General features: G+C 43.6%; 1 protein-coding gene across 1 annotated transcript in view; it reads left to right on the top strand.

Moving 5' to 3' along the window:
* The first annotated feature begins 791 nt into the window (after window positions 1-791).
* Window positions 792-27,601, top strand: part of camk1 (calcium/calmodulin dependent protein kinase I) — a 76,485-nt gene continuing 49,675 nt past the window's right edge. Inside the window, exons 1-2 of the mRNA XM_062973743.1 lie at window positions 792-959; window positions 24,649-24,819. Coding sequence (XP_062829813.1) covers window positions 24,734-24,819 — 86 coding nt within the window. The 5' untranslated portion in view covers window positions 792-959; window positions 24,649-24,733. The remainder of the gene's footprint in view (window positions 960-24,648; window positions 24,820-27,601) is intronic.

Below are 27,601 nucleotides of genomic sequence, written 5' to 3'. Positions count from 1 at the left end.
GGCACAGTGCGTTAAAGCGCTGAGCTGCTGAACTTGCAGACCGAAAGGTCCCAGGTTCAAATCCCGGGAGTGGCTTGAGCACCCGCTGTTAGCTCCAGCTCCTGCCAACCTAGCAGTTCGAAAACATGCAAATGTGAGTAGATTCATAGGTACCGGCGCTCCGGCGGGATGGTAACAGCGCTTCATGCAGTCATGCTGGCCACATGACCTTGGAGGTGTCTACGGACAACGCCGGTTCTTCGGCTTAGAAATGGAGATGAGCACCAACCCCCCGAGTCGGTCACGACTGGACTTAACATCAAGGGAAAACCTTTACCTTTTTACCTATGTGAATGCTTCTGATTATCACTTGTTCATGCCATTCTTGACTAGTGGCTTTCCAAAGGTGGTTTCCACATGTTCATGGAGATTCACATTTGCCAAATGTATATGACATCATTTCCCCCCTTTTCAATATGGTTATGATTGCCATTTATTCCCAAAGGGATATCTGCCCAGAGACTGGGTGCAGTTATTTCCAATATACCGGCTGTTAGGAATGGTGGGAGTTGAAGTCCAAAACACCTGGAGGGCCCAAGTTTGCCCAGGCCTGCTGTAGATGCTCCTTGCCCTGAAGCCCTGCAACTGTCCCCGAGTGTCTGGGTGCGTGCGTGGATATTTATGAATGGACCGGCTCCTGCTTGTCCCAGTCCCGGTTAATTCCAGCTGAATGCCCCTCCTCGCGTGGCTGCCGATTGGCTCCCCCTAGATTCCAAGCCCCGCCCACTCGGGGTGACATCACGCGTGGGGAGGGCAGTGGGGAGTGGAAGTGGAGCTGCTGGCGCCTTGGAGAAGAGAGGACGCTTCTGCCGCCGCCGCTCCGCGAAGGAGTCTTGCGTGCCTGTGTCTCGGGTGGGCAAGAAGGAGCAGCCCCACTCGCAAGGAGAAAACCCTCTGCCTCTCTATTTTCTTCTCCCCATGTAAGTTAGCAAGTAAGGAGAGAACAGTTTGGGATCTGGGTGGGCGCCGTGGATTGCCTTTCCCACGAATGCAGGTGTTTTTTTCCCCTCCCTTTTTGCACACAAAAGGGGCGAGCGATTGGGCATTGACACCCATCACAAGGGCGGATCTATTCCCCTGCGTGTTTTTTTCCCTCTCGCGCGTGGATCAGGCTTCATGTCTGTTTGGTTATCTCTAGGCGGGTTGCATTCCCTTTCGGCAACTCTCCCAGCCTCAGAGTCTGTCCGCACTCACATTTATCGCGGATTAGCCCCGAGTGGGTTGGGCTGGTGACCCTCCTCTAGTCCTGAGGTCATTTCTCTATGACACTCCCTTCTTCTTGCCCCTTGGTGCTTTAAAATGGGGACGTTTCAAGCATTTTTCATTCCATAGGTGTGAAAGAGCAATCCCATTTACAAACCCAACTTTGTGTATGTCTGTTGGAAATGACTTGAAATGTGCACAAGGATATATATAGTAAAACATATATAGTATTGCAAACATGTATGGTATTACAAACAGATATAGTATTACGGCTCTATTCTCGCTCTGCTAGATCTAGATGCCTTCCGTCCAAGTAATCCTTCTTTAGCCAGAAACAATCTCCTTGTCTTGTCAGAAGGTTTTCATGGCCGGAATCACTGGGTTGCGGTGAGTTTTCCAGGCTGTATGGCCATGTTCCAGAAGCATTCTCTCCTGACATTTTGCTCACATCTATGGCAGGCGAGGTTGTGAGGTCTGTTGGAAACTAGGCAAGTGGGGTTTATATATCTGTGGGAGAAAGAACTCTTGTCTGTTGGAGGCAAGTGTGAATGCTGCAATTGGACACCTTGATTAGCATTGAAGAGCTATGGCAGGCATCCTCAGAGGCTGTGAGGTCTGCTGGAAACTAAAGTAAACGTAAAGGTTTTCCCTGACATTAAGTCTAGTCGTGTCCAACTCTGGGGGTTGGTGCTCATCTCCATTTCTAAGCTGAAGAGCCGGTGTTGTCCGTAGACACCTCCAAGGTCATGTGGCCAGCATGACTGCATGCAGCGCCGTTACCTTCCCGCCAGCAGTACCTATTGATCTATTCACATTTGCATATTTTCGAACTGCTAGGTTGGCAGAAGCTGGGGCTAACAGCGGGAGCTCACTCCATTCACCAGATTCGAACCGCCGACCTTTTGGTCAGCAAGTTCAGCAGCTCAGCGGTTTAACCTGCTGCGCCATTGGGGGCAGCAACAAACAAAATCTGGCTACCAGTATTAAAAAAAACTCAAAAATCGGGAAAGTAAATAAAGAACAACATGCAGAAGACGGGAATTCCAGGCAGGAAACAATCTGGGTCAGCTACACCTCCTGACAAAGGATTCCCTTAGGTAGGAAGCAGGCAGGCTTTGAATCTGCAAAGCCATTCAGTGGTAATCAAGGCGGCTAATTGTAACATTCACACTTGCCTCCAACAGACAAGAGTTCTTTCTCCCATCCTGGACATTATTCCACATATATATAAACCCCACTTGCGTCATTTCCAATAGACCTCACAACCTCTGAGGATGCCTACCATAGGTGTGGGCAAAACGTCAGAAATGAATGCTTCTGGAATATGGTCATACAGCCTGGAAAACACAGCAACCCAACAATCTGGTTTTCTGAACACCCTCAAGTCAGATTACTTCTGTGCTGGCAATTGGCATGTATTTTGAAGTAGTAGCTTATTATATATGTGTGTGTGTATTTATATTTAATGTGTCATGTATATGGAAAAATGTGGGCCAAAACTCTCAAAGTGGTCCTATATATGCTGTGTATAATGCTACAGTATTGGATGGACATCACTTATGAGATTGGCTTATTCACACATAATTTTATATCCTCTAGATATGCTGTAGATGATGCTGTGGTATTGCATGCCATTTATGAGATTTGATTAGTCACACATAATGCAAAATTATCCCTGTGTATACTGTGGTATTGGATGTCATTTATTAGTTATTAGGAGTTATTAGATATTGAACCCCCTTTATGACTTTTGACCTATCTTGTACATGTTTGTGTGTCTGTGTTATTTGTGTGTCTGTGTGTTTGTGTGTATACATATATATATGCCTTTCCACTACTCAATATATAAATAGCTTTCATTCAATACAGTGCTTTTTTTCTGTGCCTGTCTAAGGTTGCTATCTCCTGCCCGTTTACCTGGAAACATACCCCCTGCGGAATACAGTGGAATTTAATTCTCACTCAAGAGGCAATGGATAGTGCAGGCAGGCATATGCGTTTGCACAAACCTTTTCTTGAGCTGATGGCAGCGGGTGCCCGCAGCCCTGTCTTTTCTTGCCTGTGCGATGAAATCTCTATGTGGAGGGTGGGTCTCTGCCGGGATCCTGTAGGAATGTGTGTACAGGTTGTGTCTGAGCAGCTATAGCTATAACTGAGAAAGAATTGGGAGGTCAAAGAAGGCATCTAGCAGCCCACTGGTATGTTTTAGCGTGAGGCTTTGTGTCAGGTTTATTATGCCGACATGGAGCAACGCAGCTGTTCCTTGGACAGGATTTTGTTCCCGGTGGGATTATGCTGGGCACCTCTATAATTGGCTTATGTGTTGTGAACCATTTTCATAGAATCCTAGAGTTGGAAGAGACCTCAAGGGCCATCCAGTCCAACCTCATTCTGCCATGCAGGAAAAGCACAATCCAAGTGTTGGAATTCAACCCCACACTGCTCAAGTCTGCAGTCCTCAATGAGGAACAGTTGGTTAGCTTTGGAATAGGCTGAGGGAATTCCTTCCCCCTTAACTCCTATCTATTTGTTCGCACTGTCTGCCTGCAATTTTCCTGCTTCTTGGCAAGGGGTTGGACTGGATGGCCCACGAGGTGCTTCCAACTCTTATGAATCTATGTCTCCTTTTGCTCTGATTCTGATTGGTTGTATAGAATGGATACTTTTCAGATGCATGCATTTGTTTCAGACTTCTGCCTTTTACATCTTACTTGATTATGCACTTTATTAAAAGCTTTGGATATTGTGTTTTATATGCCCGACTCCTTTTATCTTTAGTGGTTCTTGTATCATTACCCATTTTTTCTGGTTTTGTGTGTTTCATTGTATTCAAAATGTTAAATTGTTTATTTTATTTGATTGATGTTATCATTGTTTTTGTTTTGATATTCATTGTAATTGTTTTATTCTGCTTTTGTTTTGGGCATTGCCTCATGTTAGCCGCCCAGAGTCCCTTCGAGGAGAAGGTGGTGGGTTAGAAAAATAGGAGCCCCGGTGGCGAAGTGCGTTAAAGCGCTGAGCTGCTGAACTTGCAGACCGAAAGGTCCCAGGTTCAAATCCTGGGAGCGGCTTGAGCACCTGCTGTTAGCTCCAGCTCCTGCCAACCTAGCAGTTCAAAAACATGAAAATGTGAGTAGATTAATAGGTGCTGGCGCTCCGGCGGGAAGGTAACGGCGCTCCATGCAGTCATGCCGGCCACATGACCTTGGAGGGGTCTACGGACAACGCCGGCTCTTCGGCTTAGAAATGGAGATGAGAACCAACCCCTAGAGTCAGACATGACTGGACTTAACGTCAGGGGAAACCTTTACCTTTTACTAGAAAAATAAAGTAGTAGTAGTAGTAGTAGTAGTAGTAGTAGTAGTAATATTAGTATTGAGACCTCTTTCTGCTTGTGTGTGTCAGGAGAGATGTAGTTCTAGGAGATTTCTCTCTCTTTTGAACCCTAGAGAGATGGAGTTATAGAGTACCTCAGATCCAGTTCTTTATTATTAAGAAATGTATTTTTGTAAACAAACCTTTTGTAGTTTTAAAGACAGAACACTGAATTTTTGCCTCCTAAACTAAGAATTCTTTCTCGGCCATATCACTTCATGCTCTGCTTACTGTGAGCTGAATGCTCAACTATAGGTATCATTGTGTTATTGAAGGCTTTCATGGCCGGAATCACTGGGTTGCTGTGAGTTTTCCGGGTTGTATGGCCATGTTCCAGAAGCATTCTCTCCTGCCGTTTTGCCCACATCTATGGCAGGCATCCTCAGAGGTTGAGGTGTCCGACTTCTAAGGATGCCTGCTATATATGTGGGCGAAACGTCAGGAGAGAATGCTTCTGGAACATGGCCTAATGCTTCTGGAACACAACAACCCTATAAGTATCCTGTTTGTCTTTTTGGTATGCTGTATTTTTGGGAGTTTTCCCTAACACAAAGCACCCCTGACAGATGAATATTTAGCCTCTGCTTAAAAACCTCCGGAAAAGAAGGAGACCCCATTACACTCCAAGGCTGCAGCATGTTCCACTGCTGAACAGCTCTTACCCTCAGAAAGTTCTTCCTAATGCTTAGGTAGAATCTCTTCTCCTGCAATTTGAATCCATTGCCCTGTGTTCTGGTCTCCGTAAACAAGCTTGTCCCCTCCTCAATGGAACATCCTTTCAAATATTTAAAACATGGTGATCATGTCCCCTTTCAGCCTTCTTTCTTCCAAGCTTTGCATCTCAGCCAGGAGATAAAAACAGAATGTAAATAAATGCTGCAGCAACAATGATGGTGATAATGATAATATGGCTCATTATTTGTCTTGTATGCATATCTCCTTTGAGATCCATCTAGACACAGTAGTTGTGTGTCTTCAAGTCATTTGTGACATATGGTGACCAACCAATTTTAGGGTGGTTGTTGTTGTTGAGAGAGCAAATCACCCAAAGGTAACTCATTGGGTTTCCATAGCAGAGCAAGGAAATGAACCTTGGTCTTTCAGAGTCGTTGTCCAACAGTTAAACCAGTCACGGGCAAACTTGGGCCCTCCAGGTGTTTTGGACTTCAACTCCCACAATTCCCAACAGCCTATCGGCTGTTGGGAATTGTGGGAGTTGAAGTCCAAAACACCTGGAGGGCCCAAGTTTGCCCATGCCCAAGTTAAACCATGGCACCATTGAATATATGCAGCTGTGAAGGGAGAGCCATGCTCTAGAAACCTCACTCTGTATTGATAACACCTGTCCCTGTGCAGGTGTCTGAGCCATGGGCCTTTTTTCTTTTTACATAAGCAAATGAGACCCGTCTGAGTGTGTAGAATAGCAAAGACACCACTGATTTCTGTGCCTGATCATCTCCCTTACAAATGCAGATTTTTCTAGATATGCAACTGCAGATTTTTGCGTGAGAGAGGGAATGAGCGTGTAGAGGTGCGCCTCTGATTGCCATTGCACTGTTCTGCATCTAAATGTGGTTTATGTAATTCTTGTGTTGGTTTGAACTTGTGTTTTTTTCCCCAAGACATATTGTTACCTTTTTGTGGCATCTTTATATATATATATATATCTACCATGCAGAAGGCACAAGAGGCCTTCTGCTAAGCCTGCCTGTTGGCATGCTGTGCCTTTTGCCTTCTCATCTCTGCAGGATTCAATGGAAATCATTTGATTATGGGCTTAAAATGACCCTTCAACACTGTAAATTAACAAAGCTGATTCCCCTCTCGTCCCCTGTTAATATATACCTTTCCTTGATTCCCTTATCTTGATTACCTTATCACTAATATGTAACAATGTTTAGGGGAGATACAATACCTTCCATGAAAGAGAGAAGCAGGAAGAGAAGGTATAGGCTTTTTGTTGTTGTTGTGTTTCTTTGGCCCCTTCCACACAGCTGAAAAAAAATCCCACAATATCTTCTTTTAACTGGAATTTATGGCAGTGTGGACTCAGATATCCCAGTCAAAGCAGATATTGTGGAATTTTCTGCCTTGATATTCTGGGTTATATGAATGACTGTGAGGAAGGGCCCTTTGAGCTGTTTCCAACTTATTGCAACCCTTGACCTTGGAAGCTAAGCTGGGTCAGTCCTGGTTCATAGGGCCGGGCTGTGGTGCAGCTGGTTAGTAGCCAGCTGCAATAAATCACTACTGACTGAGAGGTCATGACATCAAAGCCCGGGTCGGATTGAGCTCCCAACCATTAATAGCCTAGCTCATTGTTGACCTAAGCAGCTCGAAAGACAGTTGCATTTATTGAGTAGAAAATTTAGGTACTGCTTTATGTGGGGAGGCTAATTTAACTAATTTACGACACCATAAAAAAACTTCCAGCAGTGTGCAAAAAGGAATAAGGAAGTACTCCATCAAGGACTTGATGTCACAAGTGGACGATGAAGTGGCAGTTCCCCCTGTGGCCGGAACTGAGTATACCCTCGTGAAGCCGGAAACTGGAAAATGTTAAATTGCCTCTGTGTCTGTCTATATGTTGTATGTCTAATGGCATTGAATGTTTGCCATGTATATGTGCATTGTGATCCGCCCTGAGTCCCCTTCGGGGTGAGAAAGGTGGAATATAAATACTGTAAATAATAAATAAAAAAATAAATATTTGGATGGAAGGCCACCAACACGTCCGGGTGCTACAAGCTATATTTTAGAGGAAGAACTGGCAAAATGACATCTGAGGGCCCTTCCACAGATAATCTGCAATATCTGCTTTGAACTGGGTTATCTGAGTCCACACTGCCTTATAATCCTGTTCAATGTGGATTTTATACAGCTGTGTGGATGGGAATTGAGTATTGCTTGCTTAAGAAAACCCTAGGTGACATACGTGCAAAGTGAATCTACTGCAGGTTTTTCTTGGCAATATTTATTCATAGTCGGATTGCTCTTCCCTTCGTCTGAAGCTCAGGGCGCTTCCACACAGCCATATAACCGAGAATACCAAGGCAGAAAATCCCACAATATTTGCTTTGAATTGGGATATCTGAGTCCACACTGCCACATACTCCACTTCAAAGCAGATATTGTGGGATTTTATTCTGCTGTGTGGAAGGGGCCTCGGAGACTGTGATTTGTCTATGGATTTCCGCAGTTGAACAGGGAATCCAACTTTGGTCTCTAGAGTCATCAATGCTCAAACTCAACAGCAAAAAGAGCTGTAGGTTGCACATACCAGTAAGTGAATGTCTGGCTAAATAAGAGCCAGTGTGGTGTCACGGTTTGAGCATCAGACGATGACTCCGGAAGCCAAGGTTCAAATCTCTGCTCAACCAGGGAAATCCACTGGGAGATCTGGGGCAAATCAGAGTGATTGGTTTGCCTTAAGTCTGCCAGAAGATGGAGACGGCCAGAAGGCACACAACAGCAAGAAACTCGTATGGTATTACATTGTAAACTGCCCTGTTCTTGCTGTGCTAGATTTAGATATCGTTCATAAACTAGTGCTTCTTTTGCTATACAGTCTCATTTTCTCAACACTCAAGTTGCACAGTTTGAATGATAGCTGAAAATGAGACTTTCCTGCTCAGTAGCATTATTATTGCTAATTTAATTGCCCTGTGAATTTCCTGGATTGTGCATCTGTCATTATGAATACATGGGCATTTCTTATATCTGTGGTATTTACCCCCATTTTTGCCCCGTTTTCACTGCCATATTAAATCCAGATTATCTGCTTTGAACTGGATTATATGGGAGTGTAGACTCATACAATCCAGTTTAAAGCAGATAATGCGGACTATCGTGTTTGATAATCTGTATTATGGGGCAGTGTAGAAGGAGCCTTTGTAAAGGATGATCTTTAATTTAGGCCCCTTCTGCACTGCCATATAATCCAGACTATCAAAGCAGATAATCCACATTATCTGCTTTGAACAGGATTGTATGAGTCTACACTGCCGTATTACACAGTTGAAAGCAGATAATCTGTGTTTTTTTTTTTAACGTCAGTGTAGAAGGGGTCTTAGAGCCCATCCAGACAGGCCCTATATCCCAGGATCTGATCCCAGGTGTTCTGTTTATCCCAGATTAGTTGGCAGTGTGGACTCATATAATCTAGTTTAAAGCAGAAATCCTGGGATCAGCTCCGGGGATATAGGGCCTGTCTGAAAGGGCCCTTAGAGATTGATAAGGTAAAGGTTTCCCCTGACGTTAAGTCCAGTCATGTTTGACTCTGGGGGTTGGTGCTTATCTCCGTAGACACCTCCAAGGTCATGTGATCGGCATGACTGCATGGAGCGCCATTAGAGACTGAAGACAACTGTAAAATTAATGCAGTTTGACACCACTTTAACTGTAATGGCTGGGTGCTATAGGATCTTGGGATTTATCGGGTAGTGAGGCATCAGTACTCTCTGGGAGAAAAGGCCAAAGACCTTGTAAAACTACAACTCCCCAGGATTCCATAACAATAAACTATGAAAGTTAAAGTTGTGTCAAACTGCATTAATTCTACAGTCTAGATCAGGCATGAGTAAACTTCGGCTCTCCAGGTGTTTTGGACTCCAACTCTCACAATTCCTAACAGCCTATCGGCTGTTAGGAATTGTGGGAGTTGGAGTCCAAAACACCTGGAGGGCCAAAGTTTACCCATGCCTGATCTAGATGCATTGGAAGTCTCTTGTATTTAACCACTTGCATTTGTATAACACAAAGGCAAGCAGTTCTAGTCCTGTAGATTTTTTTTTGTTTTACAGTTGCCATTAACCACATTAATAAGTGATTGGGGTTGTTTCAATCCAAAAGATCTTTAGGGCCACAATTAATATAATATACTGTCGTTTTTTAAAAAAATAATAAAGAAGAAGCTATAACATGTTCAAATTGCTCCATTTCGTCAGATGGTCTCTTTAGAAGGCAAGAGGCGAACCTTCCTTCTCTGCTTGCACTTTGTGCTTTCAGGCAAATGCTCAGATGGCTTTCCCATTGCATTGTCCTGTAGTCATGCAGCCCACCCGCAATGGGGTATCATGTGATGCAGCCTGGCTCTTGTAGCTGGTATGAATAAGAGGAGAAGTACCGTCACTTTGCTGTTGAGAAGGTTATGTCAGCACTGACTAATTTTGTGCGTGTGTGTTGTGAAATTGTCGTTATGCCTGATTCAGAGGGGCATGGACACGGCAGTTGTAGGAATAGGGCCATCTGCCTGTTCATGTCCTTGTGCTGGTGCTTATTTTGGTGCCACTGGGTGCATCTAAACTGTAGATTTAATACAGTTTTGCATCATTTTGTATCTGACACTACTGACACTCTCTTTGGCCCAGTTCCTTTTAGGAACCAACCCAGGATTTTATCAAAGTACAGTAGAGTCTCACTTATCCAAGCTAAACGGGCCAATAGAAGCTTGGATAAGCGAATATCTTGGATAATAAGGAGGGATTAAGGAAAAGCCTATTAAACATCAAATTAGGTTATGATTTTACAAATTAAGCACCAAAACATCATGTTATAAAACAAATTTGACGGAAAAAGTAGTTCAATATGCAGTAATGTTATGTTGTAATTACTGTATTTAGCACCAAAATATCACAATATATTGAAAACATTGACTACAAAAATGGCTTGGATAATCCAGAAGCTTGGATAAGCGAGGCTTGGATAAGTGAGACTCTACTGTATGTCTATTTTATGTGACCTCATTAATTGTATGATTTGTTTTACTGTTGATTGATTTGTTTTCCCTGTTTGGCCTGGGCTTGGCCCCATGTAAGCCAACCCGAGTCCCTTTGGGGAGATGGGGCGGGGTATAAAAATATTATTATTATTATTATTATTTTATTATTATGACACAGCAAACAAGATAGATATGCTGGATTTCATATCACAAAATCATGAGTCGAACACTTCCCAAGTGTCTAGGACTGTGTCATGTATTTTCGGATGATGTGCGCAGATCCCAGCAGGGTGGCCTTTTGCAGTTGGCAGATCGTAATTTTGTCAATGTCTATTGTTTCCAAATGCCGGCTGAGATCTTTTGGCACGGCACCCAATGTGCCGATCACCATCGGGACCACCTGCACTGGTTTCTACCATAGTCTTTGATGTTTAATCTTGAGGTCCTGATAGCGGCTGAGTTTTTCCTGTTGTTTTTCGTCAATGCGACTGTCACCTGGGATGGCGACATCAATGATCCAAACCTTTTTCTTTGCCACAACTGTGATGTCTGGTGTGTTGTGTTCCAGAACTTTGTCAGTCTTATTATTGTTATTATTATTATTATTATTATTATTATTATTATTATTATTATTATTATTATTATTTTCATTGCCCTGGTTCAATGCTATAGAATCCCAGGGGTTGTAGTTTGATAAGGAACCAGCACTCTTAGGCGGAGAAGGCTAAAGACCTTATAAAAATACAACTGCCATGATTCCATTGCAGTCAAAGTAATGTCAAACTGCACTAATTCTACAGTGTAGATCTTCTCCTCTGTTTCTATACAAGTATCTGCCTGGCACTATCTTTTTTGGTGCCCTGTCACTCCTGCATATGCTAAGCAGTCCTTATCGGTTTTGCCGTGTCTCTATATAAGGTCTCAACTTGACTCCGCACTACACGTCACATGGAGAGTTTCTTGACCTTTCTGCCACTGTGGGCTGTGACAATACTCGGGATCTGATAAGATGTAGTCGAGCTGGGATGGACTTTCACAACGTCCTTTCTTTCTCACATTTGAACTCCGAGATCTAATAACTGGAGCCCGGTGCTCTGTGGATTATAAAGCAATGTTATAATAATCCGATTCTCTAAACCTTTCATTAAAATGCCTGCCTGTTGACTGCAGCCATCCTGAGCTGTTGCTGTCATTCATAGTAATTGCTGAGAAAATACTGTTTTTAATGAGTTGTTATCTTACAACCCTAACCAGGGTGTCTTACCATTAAGGCAAAATGAAGGAATTGTCCCCAGTTTTGGAAGGATGTTGTCTGAGAACAGATGGCAAGCTGGATTCTCATTAAGAGGAGATGAGGACACTTGGCAGACGCCAATGTGCGCCAATTAAAGAGAAACGGTGGTGAAGTTACCAACATATATACTTAGGTAATCCCTCGTTGTGCGAGGAAGATTGTCTTCCAGGTGTAGTGTTCTGGCAGTGGGTACGTAGGTTACTGTGGATCCCTATTCTTGACCCACATATTCTTCCACAGTGAAGACATCAGTTTCTAGATAGAAGGCCGGGCTGTGGTGCAGGCTGTTGAACAACCAGCTTCAGCCAGCTGCAATGAATCACTCATGAGTTCAAGGCCAGCTCGGAGCCCCACATTTGTCTTGTCTTTGTTCTATGTTAAGGCATTGAATATTTGCCTTATATGTGTAATGTGATCCGCCCTGAATCCCCTTCGGGGTGAGAAGGGCGGAATATAAATACTGTAAATAAATAAATAAATAAATAAATAAATAAATAAAGCGATCCTGGTCAGGCTTGGCTTGACGCACTGGCATGTTTCTCCCTTTCTCCTTCCATTTGTGCCTCTTCAAATTCCACAGCACTGCTGGTCACAGCTGACCTCCAGTTAGAGCGCTTAAGTGAAGATATCCAGGACTGTTGGGTAGACCATCCAAAACAGAAACCATCAAAAATCCACAAAAACAGAGCTGGGCCTATTAGGAAGGGAGCTGGGTATGTTTAGCTTGGTGAAAAGAAAGTCAAGAGGGGACATGATAGTCATGTTTAAAGATATGAAAGGATATCATACTGAAAAGGGGGCAAGCTTGTTTGCTGCTGGCTTCAGAGACTAGAACTAGGAGCAATGGATTCAAATGGTCGGAAAAGAGATTCCACCTGAACATTTGGAAGAAATTCCTGACATTGCTGTTTGGCAATGAAATATGCTGCCTCAGAGTGTGGCATGGTCTCCTTCTTTGGTGGTTTATTATTTTTACTTACTTAGGCAATCCCTTGTTGTCCAAGTAAGATGGCCTTCCAAGTGTCAGGTCTTGGTGATAGGTCCATAGGTGACTGTGGAGCCCTATTCTTGACCCACATGTTCTTCCACAGTGAGGGATTTGGTTTCCAGGTGAAAGGCAGTCCTAGTCAGGGTTGGCTTGACACACCTTCCTCTTGGCACATTTCTCCCTTTCACCCTCTATTTGTCCTTCTTCAAATTCCACAGCACTGCTGGTCACAGCTGACCTCCAATTAGAGCGCTCAAGGGCCAGGGCTTCCCAGTTCTCGGTGTCTATGCCACAGTTTTTAAGGGAAGCTTTAAGTCCATCTTTAAATCTCTTTTCCTGTCCACCAACATTATGTTTTCCGTTCTTGAATTGGGAGTAGAGTAACAGCTTTAAGAGACTGTGATCGGACATTTGGACAATGTGGCCAGTCCAATGGAGTTGATGGCATAAAAGTATTGCTTTTTTCAGCATACTGACATTTGTCCGCCTGTCTTCCCAAGAGATTTGCAGGATTTTTCGGAGGCAATGCTGATGGAATCGTTCCAGAAATTAAGTGTGACGTCTGTAGAGAGTCCACATTTCGCAGGTGTATAACAGGGTTGGGAGGACAATAACTTTATAAACAAGCCCCTTGGTATTCCTACGGATATCCTGATCCTCAAACACTCTCTGCTTCGTTCGAAGACATGCTGCCCTCGCAGAGCTCAGGCAGTGCTGTATTTCAGTGTCAATGTTGACTTTTCTGGAGAGGTGGCTGCCAAGGTAGCGGAAATGGTTGACATTTTCTAACATTACACCATTAAGCTGTATTCCTGGCATTGCAGAGGGATTGGCTGGTGCCTGCTGGAAGAGCACTTTGGTTTTCTCGATGTTCAGTGAGAGGCCGAGCTTCTTGTATGCTTCTGCAAATGTGTTTAGATTGGCTTGTAGATCTTCTTCTGAATGCGCACAAACATTATCATCAGCATATTGGAGTTCTATAACTTGTTGTTGTGACCTTGGTTTTGGCTTTCAGTCTGCTGAGGTTAAATGGCTTGCCATCTGTCTGAAAGATTATTTCCACTTCGGTAGGAAGTTTCCCATCAACAAGATGAAGTATCATAGCGATGAAGATGGAAAATAAGCTTGAGGCAATAACACATCCCTGTTTGACACCTGATTCCACCTTAAATGAGTCACTTTGGGAGTCATTGCTGTCCAAGACTGTTGCCATCATGTCATCATTGAGGAGCAGGATGTTCACAAATTTGTCAGGGCATCCGATTTTTTGCTCCATTGTGCATGTGGCAGGGCTCAGGCCGCACTGTAGCAAGTGGTCTGTGGTTTGCACCTCTCCACACTTGCACATCGTGGATTCCCCTTTTAGCCCCATTTCTTTAGATTAGCTCTGCATCTTGTGGTGCCAGAGCAATCTGTTCAGTGCCTTCCAAGTTGCCCAGTCTTCTGTGTGCCCAGGAGGGTGTTTCTCATCCGGACTCAGCCATGGGTTGAAGTTCTGGGTTTTAACCTGCCACTTTTGGACTTTTGCTTGCTGAGGTTTTCCTGCAAAGGTCTCTGTAGATCTTAGGAAGCTATTTCTTGATTTTAAGGCGTCGGCTTGCTGGCTGATATCCAAAAGGAGATGGGCCAGAGATATCAACGACTTGATATAAAAGCTGTTATATTTTATTAAACGAGGGAAAGTACAAAGTGGATCTTTGTGCTGAAAACAATCCAGAGTAATAGATGACCTATTCTTCCACATTAGTGGCAAGAAAGACAATGCAGAGAGTGAATGCAGATAATCATACCTGTATTTGCTCATTTGCCTTCCTTCTGAAAAACCATCAAAGGACGGAGAGGTTTTGAATGGGGAGAGAGAAATGCTTTATGCCTTTTATTCCTCCATATTTTTTCTCTGCTCATACTGATATCAACCATTCATTGCTTTACATTTATTTTAATTAGGCCAAGACAAATAGACTTCTGATGTTGACCATAGAATCACACTGGAGGATCACAAGATCACTAAAGAGAACAAAACTAACAAGTGTTTCATTGGCTTTTTTATTCTCATGGGTTCCTGTTCTCCTAACCCCAGCAAATGTGAAGGGCAGACTGTAATAATATGAACAACAACAACAACAACAACAACTTTATTTATATCCCGCCCCATCTCCCCAAAGAGATTCGGTGCGGCTTACAAGGCAACATATGTAAGACTGTACAACATAAATAAAAATTAGCAAGCTGATCAAGTTCAAAGAGGACCCTAGTTAAAAATCAAGCACTTTCCAAGGATGTAGATTTCATATCCAGACAGTTCTGCTATAAAATCTGCCAATTATATAACATTGACTCATGAACATCAAGTTGGGACCGCCCTGCTGTGATCTCCACAGCTTTGCTTTGCTTCAAGTCCCTTGTGTGTTTTGTTTTATTTAGCGGTTGGACTCGGCTTGGATATCAGAGTGGCATTTAGCAATTAGGGGTCTAAACTGGATAATTCCATGCTAGCCTGCTCCTGACCCCCTATCGTGCAGTCTCTCGCTATACTTCAAAAGCTTCTATTAAATTGTCTTTTTCAAATGGCACCTTTCAATGCTCTTAAAAGATGGCTCTGAAACTGTCTGCCTAGTTGGAATCCCAGCTGTGCGTGAAATAGGAAATGATTTTCTTTGTTTATATGCATAGACACAAACACAAATTTATTTATTTATCATTTCAGAAGCGAACTGAGGGTACAGTTGCAATGTATTTAAAAATGCAAACAGAGTTAAAAACTTGGCATTATATTAAATGTCCTTTGACCAGTAGCTGGCCACTTGGAGTGCCTCTGGTGTTGCTATAAGAAGGTCCTCCATTGTGCATGTGGCAGGGCTTAGACTGCATTGTAGTAAGTGGTCTGTGGTTTGCTCTTCTCCACATTCGTATGTGGTGGACTCCACTTTGTGGCCCCATTTGTTAAGGTTGGCTTGCATCTCGTGATGCCAGAGCAGTCTGTTCAGTGCCTTCCAAGTTGCCCAGTCTTCTGTGTGCCCAGGCAGTAGTCTCTCATTCAGTATCAGCCATGGCTTGAGGTTCTGGGTTTTAGCCTGCCACTTTTGGACTCTTGCTTGCTGAAGTGTTCCTGTGAGTATCTCTGTACATCTTAGGAAACTATTTCTTGATGAAAGGTGTTGGCGTGCTGGCTGATATCCGAACAGTGGATGGGCTGGAGATGTCACTGCCTTGGTCCTTTCATTATTGGCTGCTTCTTCCCGGAAGATGTCAGGTGTGGGGTGTAGACATCCTGTGATAATGTAGCATGTCTCATTAAGAGACACATCCACTGTTTTAACATGGTGAGATGTGTTCTACACTTGGCATGCGTACTCAGCAGAAAAGTAGCAAAGCGCAAGGGCAGATGTGTTCCACAAATGCAGATGGTTGATTCATACAATTGCAGTGTATAGTCCAGGATGGAAGAAGCAGGACCCTGGGGCCATATAGTCCCCTTTCTGGCTCTTTTTTTTTTTGCCCCGAGTCTTCCCCTCCCCAAACAAGCAACCCCTTTTCTGGCCAAGATCTGTAATTTGTTTTTTTAAGTAGGTTGCAACCCCTGGTTCAATACCCGTTAAGATTTTTACATATATATTTCTCAAAGTAAAAATTCCACTTCAGTTTTCCAGGTTTTTATTTTTGGGTATGTCTGGCAATCCATGCAACCCTTGGAAGCTGCCAGATGAAGAAAATTTTCCTTTGGGCCTTCGATTAAGTGGTTTAGATGGCTTTTTGGGGTGGCTGCTCTCAAACTTGAGAATTGATGGAGAATAAACCATCCTCTTTTCTGTTGTCATTTTACCTACAAGCAACTGATATTTTCATTTAGATAGACTTTTGACATCTGAACTGAATTTACGGTGTATTCAAAGTGAGTAAGTACCGTGTTTCCCCGAAAATAAGACAGTGTCTTATATTAATTTTTACTCCCAAAGATGCGCTAGGTCTTATTTTCAGGGGATGTCTTATTTTTCCATGAAGAAGAATTCACATGTATTGTTGAACTAAAAAAAGAACATTTATTATATACTGTACAGTAGTTGTCATCACAAACCAACATAACCAGACAAACTCTGAATCCTATCAAGAATTTCTTGTTACTACCATTATTTCCATGTACAACTGGTATGTACATTTACCAATCCTGCATGCGCTGGTGTTCTGTTTGGCAGGTGTTGGGCATGCTTCCAAACAAAAACGTTGCTAGGTCTTACTTTCCGGGGAGGCCTTATATTTAGCAATTAAGCAAAACTTCTACTAGGTCTTATTTTTCGGGGATGTCTTATTTTCAGGGAAACAGGGTAAGTAAGTACTTGTTTCTCTTTTACTGACACATTTTTATTTGTGCTTTTAAACCATGTTCATCTTGTGATACTGCATTTAATTTTTTTTTTGAAGTGCATTGTTGTGAGCTGCGCTGAATACTATTTTCTGGAGAAAAGCAGGTTATTCATTTATAAATAAGTAAACAATACTGAATAAGATATTGTCCCTGATGAGTTCAAAGCATCTCATGCGCATTAACACAGCACCGAAAAACCCATTTAGTAAAGGCTTGTGCTTGCAGCCTTTGGATTAGTGAAATAGCATGTTTGAACCCTTTCCCTTTGTCCCCACTGATTCAAGCTACAGGAAAAGAGATTCCATCTCAATGTTAGGAAGAACATCCTTGTGATAAATGCTGTTCAGCAGTTGAATATGCTGCCTGGAGTCTCCTTCTCTGGAGGTTTTTTAAACAGGGGGCTGGATAGTCATATGTTGGGAGTACTTTGATTGGGTGTTCATACATGGCAGAATGGAGTTGGACTACATAACCGTTGGGGTCTCTTCTAATTCTTTCCAGCAACTCTCCCAAATCAAGGTGAATTTCCCCAAAAAACCTCCAGTATTTTTAGCTGGTCATGGCGGCTCTGTGTGCCAAGTTTGGTCCAATTCCATATTTGGTGGAGTTCAGAGTGTTCATTATTTGCAGATGAACTATAAATCCCAGTACCTAAAACTCCAAAATGTCCAGGCCAATTCTCCCCACAACCCACCAGTATTCAAATTTGGGCATATTGATATGCATGCCAAGTTTGGTCAGATCCGTCATTGTTTGGGTTCATAGTGCTGTTATCAAACAATTTAGAGCAGCATTCACTAGTGAGTTCCAAGCAGCTGTGGGTTAAGCCTGGTGAGAAAAAGAAGCCAATAATTTCCAGAATATATCTCACCAAGCTGAAGCAGAAGCCACCGAAGTATTTTATTTAATTTCAACTGAAAGTGATGCCAGCCTGCGATAGTTCACCAAAAATAGACTGAGATACATAACATAGCAAAGCATACTCTTTTATACATTTTTGAAGTTCAAAATTCCCACCGCCCCTGGCTGGACCCAGCCTTGCTGTGATTGGCAGGGGCTCCCTGGAGAGGTGGGAGCTTGGCACACCTCGTCCAATGAGAGAACGCTGCCTGCCTTAGATGCAAATTCTCCCCATGTCCAATGATGAAAGAGGTTGCTCAATTCTTATGTGGTCTGGCTTTGCCCTCCGAAGCTTAAGAAAGAGTCCATTGAGCTATTTCAGATGGTGATCATGTTAAGTCCATTAATCAAGAATGTGGACCTGGGGCTGGCTGGTGGCACCTAGGTCAAAGGAATGCTGGCCACAGTTCACAAAGGGGTCACTTGCTTCACTTTATAAGAAGTTTATAAGAAGTTTGTGAGTCATTGACTTGTGTAGGAAAGGATTAGGAGAGTTGTTAATTCTTGCCTCAGGTTAAAAGGTCAAACACCCATTTTGACAGGGTTTTCAGTAAATTACAGTAAACTCCAGTATATTTCTCAGTTACCTTCTGCTATAAATATATGAAATGTAAAATATAGAATATAACCCTCAGTCAAAAGTACATAGATTTAACATGGGAAGTGTTCCCTTTGCAAATTGTCCAAGATGTAACTCTTATTATCCAGCTTGGTGTCCTTGGCAAAACTGTAAGTTGCTATCTTTTATCGGGGGGGGGGGGGGGGGTCACCTTCGACTTCAGTGCGCTCTGGATGTAGGTGAACTACAACTCCTATAAACCCCTCCAAAGACCTCCAGTATTTTTTGTTGGTCATGGGGATTCTGTGTGCCAAGTTAGTTCCAAGTCCAGTGTTGGTGGGTGTAACGAAGTGTGATTTTTTATTTGCAGATGCCATGTTTAACTGTGTTTTAAAAAGGGTTAATATTTCAGTTACTCAGCACTCAAAGTTGGTTGCCATGGAGAAGGGGGCGGAGCCAAATGGGTTAGCTGAAGAGAGAGGAGAATTTGGAGGAAAACTCAGTCAGTCAGTCAGTGTCTGTGGTCAGCGAACCACAGGAAGGAGGATCAGGGTGGCTCAAACGTGGGATTTTGAGTCAATTCTAAAATAAGTTTGGTGACTTATTTTAGGTAGTCTGGGCTCTGTTGAAGCTCAGGGAAGGCTGATCCTAAGCTAGGGGATCAGGGATAAAATAAGTTTGGTGGCTTATTTTAAGGTAGTCTGTTAGTGGAGAAAGAACTGACGTTTTAAGAAGTTTGGAACACCTCAATATAACTTTGCAACTGTTCAGTAAAGTGCCTCAAACAAGAAGAAAAGTTATTGTTACCATTAAGCTGTGCCTGAATAAACTTGTTATTGTTCTCTCAAACATCTCAGTCTGTCATATATACACACATCAAGAATAAAGAAGAAAGAAGAAAAATAAAAGTCTCCTCTCTAAGTAGCCAGTGGCTAAATCTTCCAATAGTGGTGGCAAGAATTGATAATCCCCTTTGTAATTTGGTGGCAGCATTATAAAACCTCTATAATTTGGTGGCAGCTTTTAAATAAAAACATCTTTATATTGGTGGCAGTGGATATATAATATAAATATAATTAATTAATAGAAACTCCTCCACATCTCCGAAATCGGTGTCAGCGGGTGGCATTTTTGAAAAGATTTCTCCCCCTTTCTGAGTTCTTTACAGTGGGGTTCAGAGTACTCTTAGATTGCAGGTGAACTATACATCCCAGTACCTACAACTCCTATAAATCACTGTGAATTCTCCCCAAACCTCTCTAGTATGTTCAGTTGCTGATCAATTCCTCTGTTTGCTGTGTGCCATAGAAAAGAATAGGAAAGGGAGAGACAGTGGGCGGGGTCATGCAAATTCCATATGAATGAAGAGAGTAAGAAGCACTGGGATGTCTGTGGTGGAGGAAAAACAGAAAATCTAGGATGAAATTGTTCCTGTATGAAAGCCTTCACTTGGGTGATGGGCAGTATGGTGTTTTTTGGAGGACATTGGCAGGGGTTGTCATTGGAGGGAGGGGGAGGGCCTTTGGTATCTTCTCCTAGGTGGGGGTTATAGCTGTTTGTGGAAGTGGTGTGATCAACCCCAGTGGGAGCCTGTCTGTGAAAGTGGGCACACCAGCCACCCACACATACATATTTTCACTTTTATTATGGATATAGATATGGATAGAAAGCATTTCATGGAAGTGTGTCCCTTGGCTGTAAATTTTACTGGGAAGGAAGCAATACTGGCTTCTCTTTTCAAAGGGCAAACACCCTGGTCCCATTTGTCCGGCTGAATATTACAGGGTATCCCTGTCCTGTACATTGAGCACGGCTGCTTGTATTGCAGGAATCTGAGCCAAGTGGAACTTCAATTGCCCTTCGAGAACTTCACTGAAAGCGGATCTTTCTTTGTCTATGGGGTGAAGTGGAAGAGGAACAGCATTATGTAACTCTACTGTCAAAATCTTTCCAAAGAGGATTTTTATGACGTCAGCATTTTTTAAAAAAATGATAGTTGGATTTTCAGCCTTTGGCAGTGCAACACAGTTCATGTAGAAGTCAGTATTTGCATATATCTGAGGGAATGTTGATTATGTGTCTATCTACGCCAGTGGTTCTCAACCTGTGGGTCCCCAGATGCTTTGGCCTTCAACTCCCAAAAATCCTAACAGCTGGTAAACTGGCTGGGATTTCTAGGAGTTGTAGGCCCAAACACCTGGGAACCTACAGGTTGAGAGCCACTGATCTACACTGTAGAATTAATGCAGTTTGACTCTACTTTAACTGCAATGGCTCAGGGCTATGTAATCCTGGGGGCTGTAGTTTTACAAAAGCCTTCTCTGCCAAAGAGTACTGATGCCTCATCAATCTTGAGATCCCAGGATTCTGTAGCATTGAGCCATTGCTATTAAAGTGGTGTCAAACTGCATTAATTCTACAGTGGATGCACCCTAAATCTCAGGAAAAGACAAGGGGGGAGTCCAGTGGAAGTGCCCACCTGTGAAAATATATGAGCAGGTCTCTCTGACCCCAGCAGACAGTGGGTCGGGCAGAGGAAGGCGCTGTGTTTCTCGCTGTTGCAGGAGCGACAGCTGTTGCCATAGGGACAACCGTAATGTTACCAAACAGGGTAAAGTCTGAGCAGTATGCTTACGGGCTGATGGAGAGAAATTGCAAAATGAAGGGGTGAGTTGAGGCTAAACAAAAGAAGTCCTTAAGGCCTATTCCCCCATCTCCCCCCAACCTTTAATGTCCATGTGACAGTTTGCTTTGGATGAGTATGATTTCCATTGTTTTGGTACCGCTGAGGTTTTGCTGGTGGTCCATGGCTCATAGCAGCCTTCAAAGCAGTGGTTCTCAACCTATGGGTCCCCAGGTGTTTGGGCCTACTACCCCAGAAATCCCAGCCAGTTTACCAGCAGGGAGTTGAAGGCCAAAACATCTGGGGACCCACAGGTTGAGAACCACTGCGTTAAAGGGTTAACCAGGGGCCACTTCAGGAACAGGACCAACAACAACCTCAGCTACATTTTCATGCAAGTTGTTTCTCCAAAGACAGATCTGCTGAATAGGTAAACCCTTTTTTCACAGGAAGGCGATCTTTCTTCATATACCCAATATACTCATGTATAAGATTAGAAATTTTAGTCAAAAGATCAACCCAAAAAACCTGGATTGACTTACCCATGAGTTGATGGGACTAGTATACCTTGCCTTCTCCCATGACAACCATGGGGCTATCACAAATTATAGCTGGTCCTACCCATCAGGCTGGACACACACTCAACCTAGTTTTTGTGGTGGACAGTGGAATGATCAGAGTGGAAGAACAAAACACCCTTCCTGTGTCATGGTCTGATCATTATCTGGTCAGTTTTAGGCTTTCGGCGACCCTAAATCTCCACAGGGGTGGAGGACAAATTAAGATCGTCCGCCCCAGGAGACTGATGGATCCGGAGGGATTCCTGAGGAATCTTGGGGTTCTTCCTTCCATGGAGCCTGGCGATCCTGTCGACGTCTTGGTCAATCTCTATAACAGGGAAGTGACCAGGGCGATAGATACGATCGCTCCCAAATGCCCCATCACGTTGCGTCATGACAAGCCGTCTCCCTGGTTCACCGGGGAGCTGGCTGTGATGAAGCATATGAGGAGGGGGCTAGAGCACACTTGGAAGAGTTCTCGGGACGTGTCTGACCGAGCACGGGCTACAGCCTTTCTTAGGGTGTATACCGTGGCTATACGGGCAGCCAAGGAGTCCTATATGACTACTCGTATAGCGTCTGCAGCAAATAGATCATCGGAGTTGTTTCGGGTCGTTGGGGAACTCCTTCAGCCACCTGTGGTGGAGGAGACTTTTGATGACCCAGCAACTCGGTGTCGCGATTTCGCACACCATTTTGCAGACAAAGTCACTCAGATACGCCTTGAGCTCGACTCCAATTTCACCACAGTGCCAAGGGAGGTGATTGAGGCATCTGCTTGTCCAATTTTGTGGGATTCTTTTAGGCTTGTTCTTCCTGAGACCGTGGTGGAGGTCCTTGGGGCTGTGAGGGCAACCACGTCGGCTCTGGACCCTTGCCTGTCTTGGCTAATTAAATCGGCCAGGGAGGGGCTGGTTGATTGGTTTGTGTTGATCATTAATGCATCGTTGGAGCAGGGGTTTTTTCCATCTTACCTGAAACAAGCTGTGGTTCATCCACTCCTTAAAAAGGTTTCCCTTGACTCCACGGTGTTGAACAATTTCAGACCAATCTCCAACCTCCCTTTCTTGGGTAAGGTGCTGGAGCGGGTGGTTGCCTCCCAGCTCCAGGGCTTTCTAGATGACATCAACTACCTAGATCAGTCACAGTCTGGTTTCAGGCCTGGTCACAGCACCGAGACAGCCTTGGTCGCCTTGGTGGATGACCTCCGTAGAGAGCTGGACAGGGGGAGTGTGACCCTGTTGGTTCTCTTGGACATCTCAGCAGCTTTCGATACCATCGATCAAATTTCCTTCTGGGACGACTCTCTGGGATGGGTCTCGGGGGCACGGTTTTGTCGTGGCTCCGATCCTTCCTGGAGGGTCGATCCCAGATGGTGAAGCTGGGAGACGCCTGCTCGGACCCCTGGCCTTTGAGCTGTGGGGTCCCACAAGGCTCTACTCTGTCTCCCATGCTCTTTAACATCTACATGAAACCGCTGGGAGAGGTCATCCGGAGTTTTGGAGTTGGGTGTCACCTCTATGCAGATGACACACAACTCTACTACTCCTTTCCACCTAATTCCAAGGAGGCCTCTCGGGTGCTGGACGAGTGCCTGGCCGCTGTGTCTATCTGAATGAGGAGGAACAAGCTGAAGATCAATCCCGACAAGACAGAGGTCCTCCTGGTCGATCGTAATCCTGACCGGGGTATAGGGTGGCAACCTGTGCTGGACGGGGTTACACTCCCCCTGAAGCCACAGGTCCGCAGTCTGGGAGTCCTCTTAGATTCATCGCTTACGCTCGAGGCTCAGGCGGCGGTGTCTGGGAGGGCCTTCGCACAATTGAGACTCGTGCGCCAACTGCGACCGTACCTCGCGAAGGCTGATCTGGCCGGGGTGGTCCATGCTTTGGTCACCTCCAGACTGGACTACTGTAATGCGCTCTACGTGGGGCTGCCCTTGAAAACGGCTCGGAAGTTCCAACTGGTCCAACGAGCGGCAGCCAGGATGTTAACTGGGGCCCCTTACAGAGAGAGGTCAACCCTCCTGTTCAAGGAGCTCCACTGGCTGCCATTTATTTTCCGAGCCCAATTTAAGGTGCAGGTGCTTACCTACAAAGCCCTGAATGGTTTGGGACCATCCTACCTCCGTGACCACATCTCCGTCTACGAACCCACGCGTTCTCTTCGGCCATCTGGAGAGGCCCTGCTCGTGATCCCGCCTGCGTCGCAAGCGCGGTTGGTGGGGACACGAGACAGGGCCTTCTCTGTGGTGGCCCCCCGACTCTGGAACACCCTTCCCAAGGATCTCAGACAGGCCTCTACATTGGCAGTCTTCAGAAAGAACTTGAAGACCTGGCTGTTCCAATGTGCCTTCCCAGATTAATAGGAAATCTCCAATACCAAGTCCCATAAGCACTTTATTAGAACTAAGATCGTATATCGCACTCTGCACTTGCCCTATAAGCCTTATATATCACCTGTCACATCAGCACTTTTAATCTTGTACCCATTACTCTGGCCCGGCCCAGTTCTATTGTGTTTTAGCGTATAGTTATTGCTTGTTGTTTATACTGTTTTAATTGTTTTTAATTTGCTTTTTGTTTTGTATTGTTATATTGTGTGTTGAGGCCTTGGCCTTTGTAAGCCGCATCGAGTCCTTCGGGAGATGCTAGCGGGGTACAAATAAAGTTTAATAATAATAATAATAATAATAATAATAATAATAATTCTCCTTTTCTGAAAGGTGCATCAAGTACCAACCCTCTCCACAAAAGAACTGCTTTTTGAATAGCTGGCTTGCAGAATGGGAGTGGCACCTTCCCCTCTCCATGGAATAATCCTCAACTTATCCATGGATCATATAAAAATCTGTAATTTTGCCTAAAACATGCCCTCAGTTTATAGATATATTTGAAGCTGACTTATACATGAATATATACAATACAGTAGTCTCGATTATCCAACCTTCGCTTATACAATGTTCTGTATTATCCAACACACTTAGCCTTTTAATAGCCAATGTTTTCCTTTCTTATCTCTCTAGGCCCTGAGTTTGCCACATTTGCCTTTGCCTCTGCTCCAGACCATCTGGGGACTGGGTGGCACAGTTTTTAGACCCAGAAAGCACCATGCCCTTGGAAGATGATGGGCCCAGCTGGAAGAAGAGGACGGAAGATATCCGGGGGATTTACGAATTCCGGGAGGTGCTGGGCACGTGAGTACCTTCTCCTGACATTGTTTGGTTGGCTTTCATACTTCTGGGTTCCATTATTTTGGCTCCTTTTCTGTTCAGACTTCAAGGATCAAGAGCAAGATTCTCGCAAAACAGTGGCAGGTGTGGTACAGAAGACATTACATTATTATTATTATTATTGTTATTATTATTATTATATTATGACACAGCAAACAAGATAGATATGCTGGATTTTGTATCACAAAATCGCAAGTCGAACACTTCCCAAGTGTCTAGGGACTGTGTGATTTATTTTTGGATGATGCGTGTAGATCCCAGTAGGGTGGCCTTTTGCAGTTGGCAGGTCGTAATTTTGTCAATGTCTATTGTTTCCAAATGCCGGCTGAGATCTTTTGGCACAGCACCCAGTGTGCCCATCACCACCGGGACCACCTGCACTGGTTTCTGCCAGAGTCTTTGAAGTTCAATCTTGAGGTCCTGATAGCGGCTGAGTTTTTCCTGTTGTTTTCGTCAATGCAACTGTCACCTGGGATGGCAACATCAATGATCTAAACCTTTTTCTTTTCCACAACTGTGGTGTCTGGTGTGTTGTGGTCCAGAACTTTGTCAGTCTGGATTCGGAAGTCCCACAGTATCTTTGCATGCTCATTCTCCAATACTTTTGCAGGTTTGTGATCCCACCAGTTCTTTGCTGCTGGGAGGTGGTACTTGAGGCATAAGTTCCAATGGATCATTTGGGCCACAAAATTGTGCCTCTGTCTGTGTGATTTTCTTACAGCAGCTGAGGATATGGTCAATGGTTTCGTCGGTTTCCTTGCAGAGTCTGCATTTTGGGTCATCAGCTGATTTTTTGATCTTGGCCTTAATTGCATTTGTTCTGATGGCTTGCTCCTGGGCTGCAAGGATCAGGCCTTCTGTCTCCTTCTTCAGGGTCCCATTCGTGAGCCAGAGCCAGGTCTTCTCCTTATCAGCTTTTCCTTCAATTTTGTCAAGGAACTTTCCATGCAATGTTTTGTTGTGCCAGCTGTCAACATTATTATTATTATTATTATTATTATTATTATTATTATTATTATTATTATTATTATTCTACAGGCAGTCTACGAGTTACAAACATCTTACTTACAACTGACTAATAGTAAAGAACAGGGGTGAGATAACAGGGAATGAGGGAAAACTACCCCTTGGAAGGGAATTTCACTCCTGGAAGAGTTATCATAGGGGAAAGGGGTCTCCACTGAAGCTTTATCACCAATCCTTATTTCCACAACAAGCTAAATTTTCCAAAATCTACTTATCACAGAGACAGAAGGTGAGAGGAAAACAAAGCTTTTATATGTATGTATGTATGTATGTATGATATATATATACACACATACACACAAACACACACATATATACATCTCTCTCTCTCTCTCTCTATATATATATATATATATATATATATGGCTGGAGTTACACTTAAAAATGTACCTGTTCCAACTTACATATACAGTAGAGTCTCACTTATCCAACACACACTTATCTAACGTTCTGGATTATCCAATGCATTTTTGTAGTCAATGTTTTCAATACATCGTGATATTTTGGTGCTAAATTCGTAAATACAGTAATTACTACATAGCATCACTGTGTATTGAACTACTTTTTCTGTCAAATTTATTGTATAACATGATGTTTTGGTGCTTAATTTGTAAAATCATAACCTAATTTGATGTTTAATAGGCTTTCCCTTAATTTCTTATTATCCAACATATTTGCTTATCCAACGTTCTGCCGGCCCATTTACGTTGGATAAGCGAGACTCTACTGTAAATTCAACTTAGGAACCAACCTACAGAAAGTATCTTGTTCATAACTTTGGAATTGAGTGTACTTAAATCAAAGTCTGCATCTACACTGAAGTTCGACACCACTTTAACTGCATTGACGCAATGCTATGAAATTGTGGGAGTTGTACATTGGTGTGGCCCTAACATTATTTGCCAGATAAGACTAAATCACTACTGTGATTTCATAGTATTGAGTCATGGCAGCTAAAGTGGGATTTTTTAAAAATCATGCCAGAAGTGACTTGAGAACATATTACAAGTTGCTTCTGGTATGAGAGAATTGGCCGCCTACAGAGACATTGCCCAGGGGATGCCCAGATGTGTTACCATCCTGCTGGAAGGCTTCTCTCATATCCCCACAAGCTAGAGCTGACAGACAGGAGCTCACCTCATCTCGCGGACTTGAACCCGCAATCTTCAGGTGAGCAACCCAACCTGCAGGTTAGCAGTCCAGCTGGCGAAAGGGTTTAACCCATTCCGCTACTGCGGCTCCGAGCGAAAGTGGTGTCAAATTGCATTACTTGTCCAGTGTGGTTGTACTCCAACCAAAGATTTTTTCATCTTTATGTTCTTCAGCTTCTTTTTCTTTTATATTAAAATCAACTCTTGATTTTCCTCCAACGCTCTTTTACTTTCATTAACATAATACGGAAGATGTGTGAGAGAGAACAATGATGGGGGGGGGAGTATGAGATATTTTATAAATTTTATTTTATTTTGCTATTAGATGGCAGTTAGAACCTTCTTGCAAATCTTTGGAGATTTGCTGCCAGAGCGATCTTTCTCCAATCTATGATACCAGGGCTTGTATAATCAAAAATTCTAAGGATATTTACCTAAAGCAGCCTTCCCCAAATATGTCGCCCTCTTGGGACTCCAGTGCCCATCTTCCCATCCTTGCCCAACACACTCAAAGTCACCAGAGGCTGGTCCTTGTCTACATGAAATTACAATTTCAGGATGTTGGAGAT

This window comes from Anolis carolinensis, chromosome 2 (assembly GCF_035594765.1).
Source record: "Anolis carolinensis isolate JA03-04 chromosome 2, rAnoCar3.1.pri, whole genome shotgun sequence".
Taxonomy (NCBI): domain Eukaryota; kingdom Metazoa; phylum Chordata; class Lepidosauria; order Squamata; family Dactyloidae; genus Anolis; species Anolis carolinensis.
The sequence above is the reverse complement of the archived record's forward strand: the minus strand, read 5'-3'. Positions and strand labels throughout refer to the sequence as shown.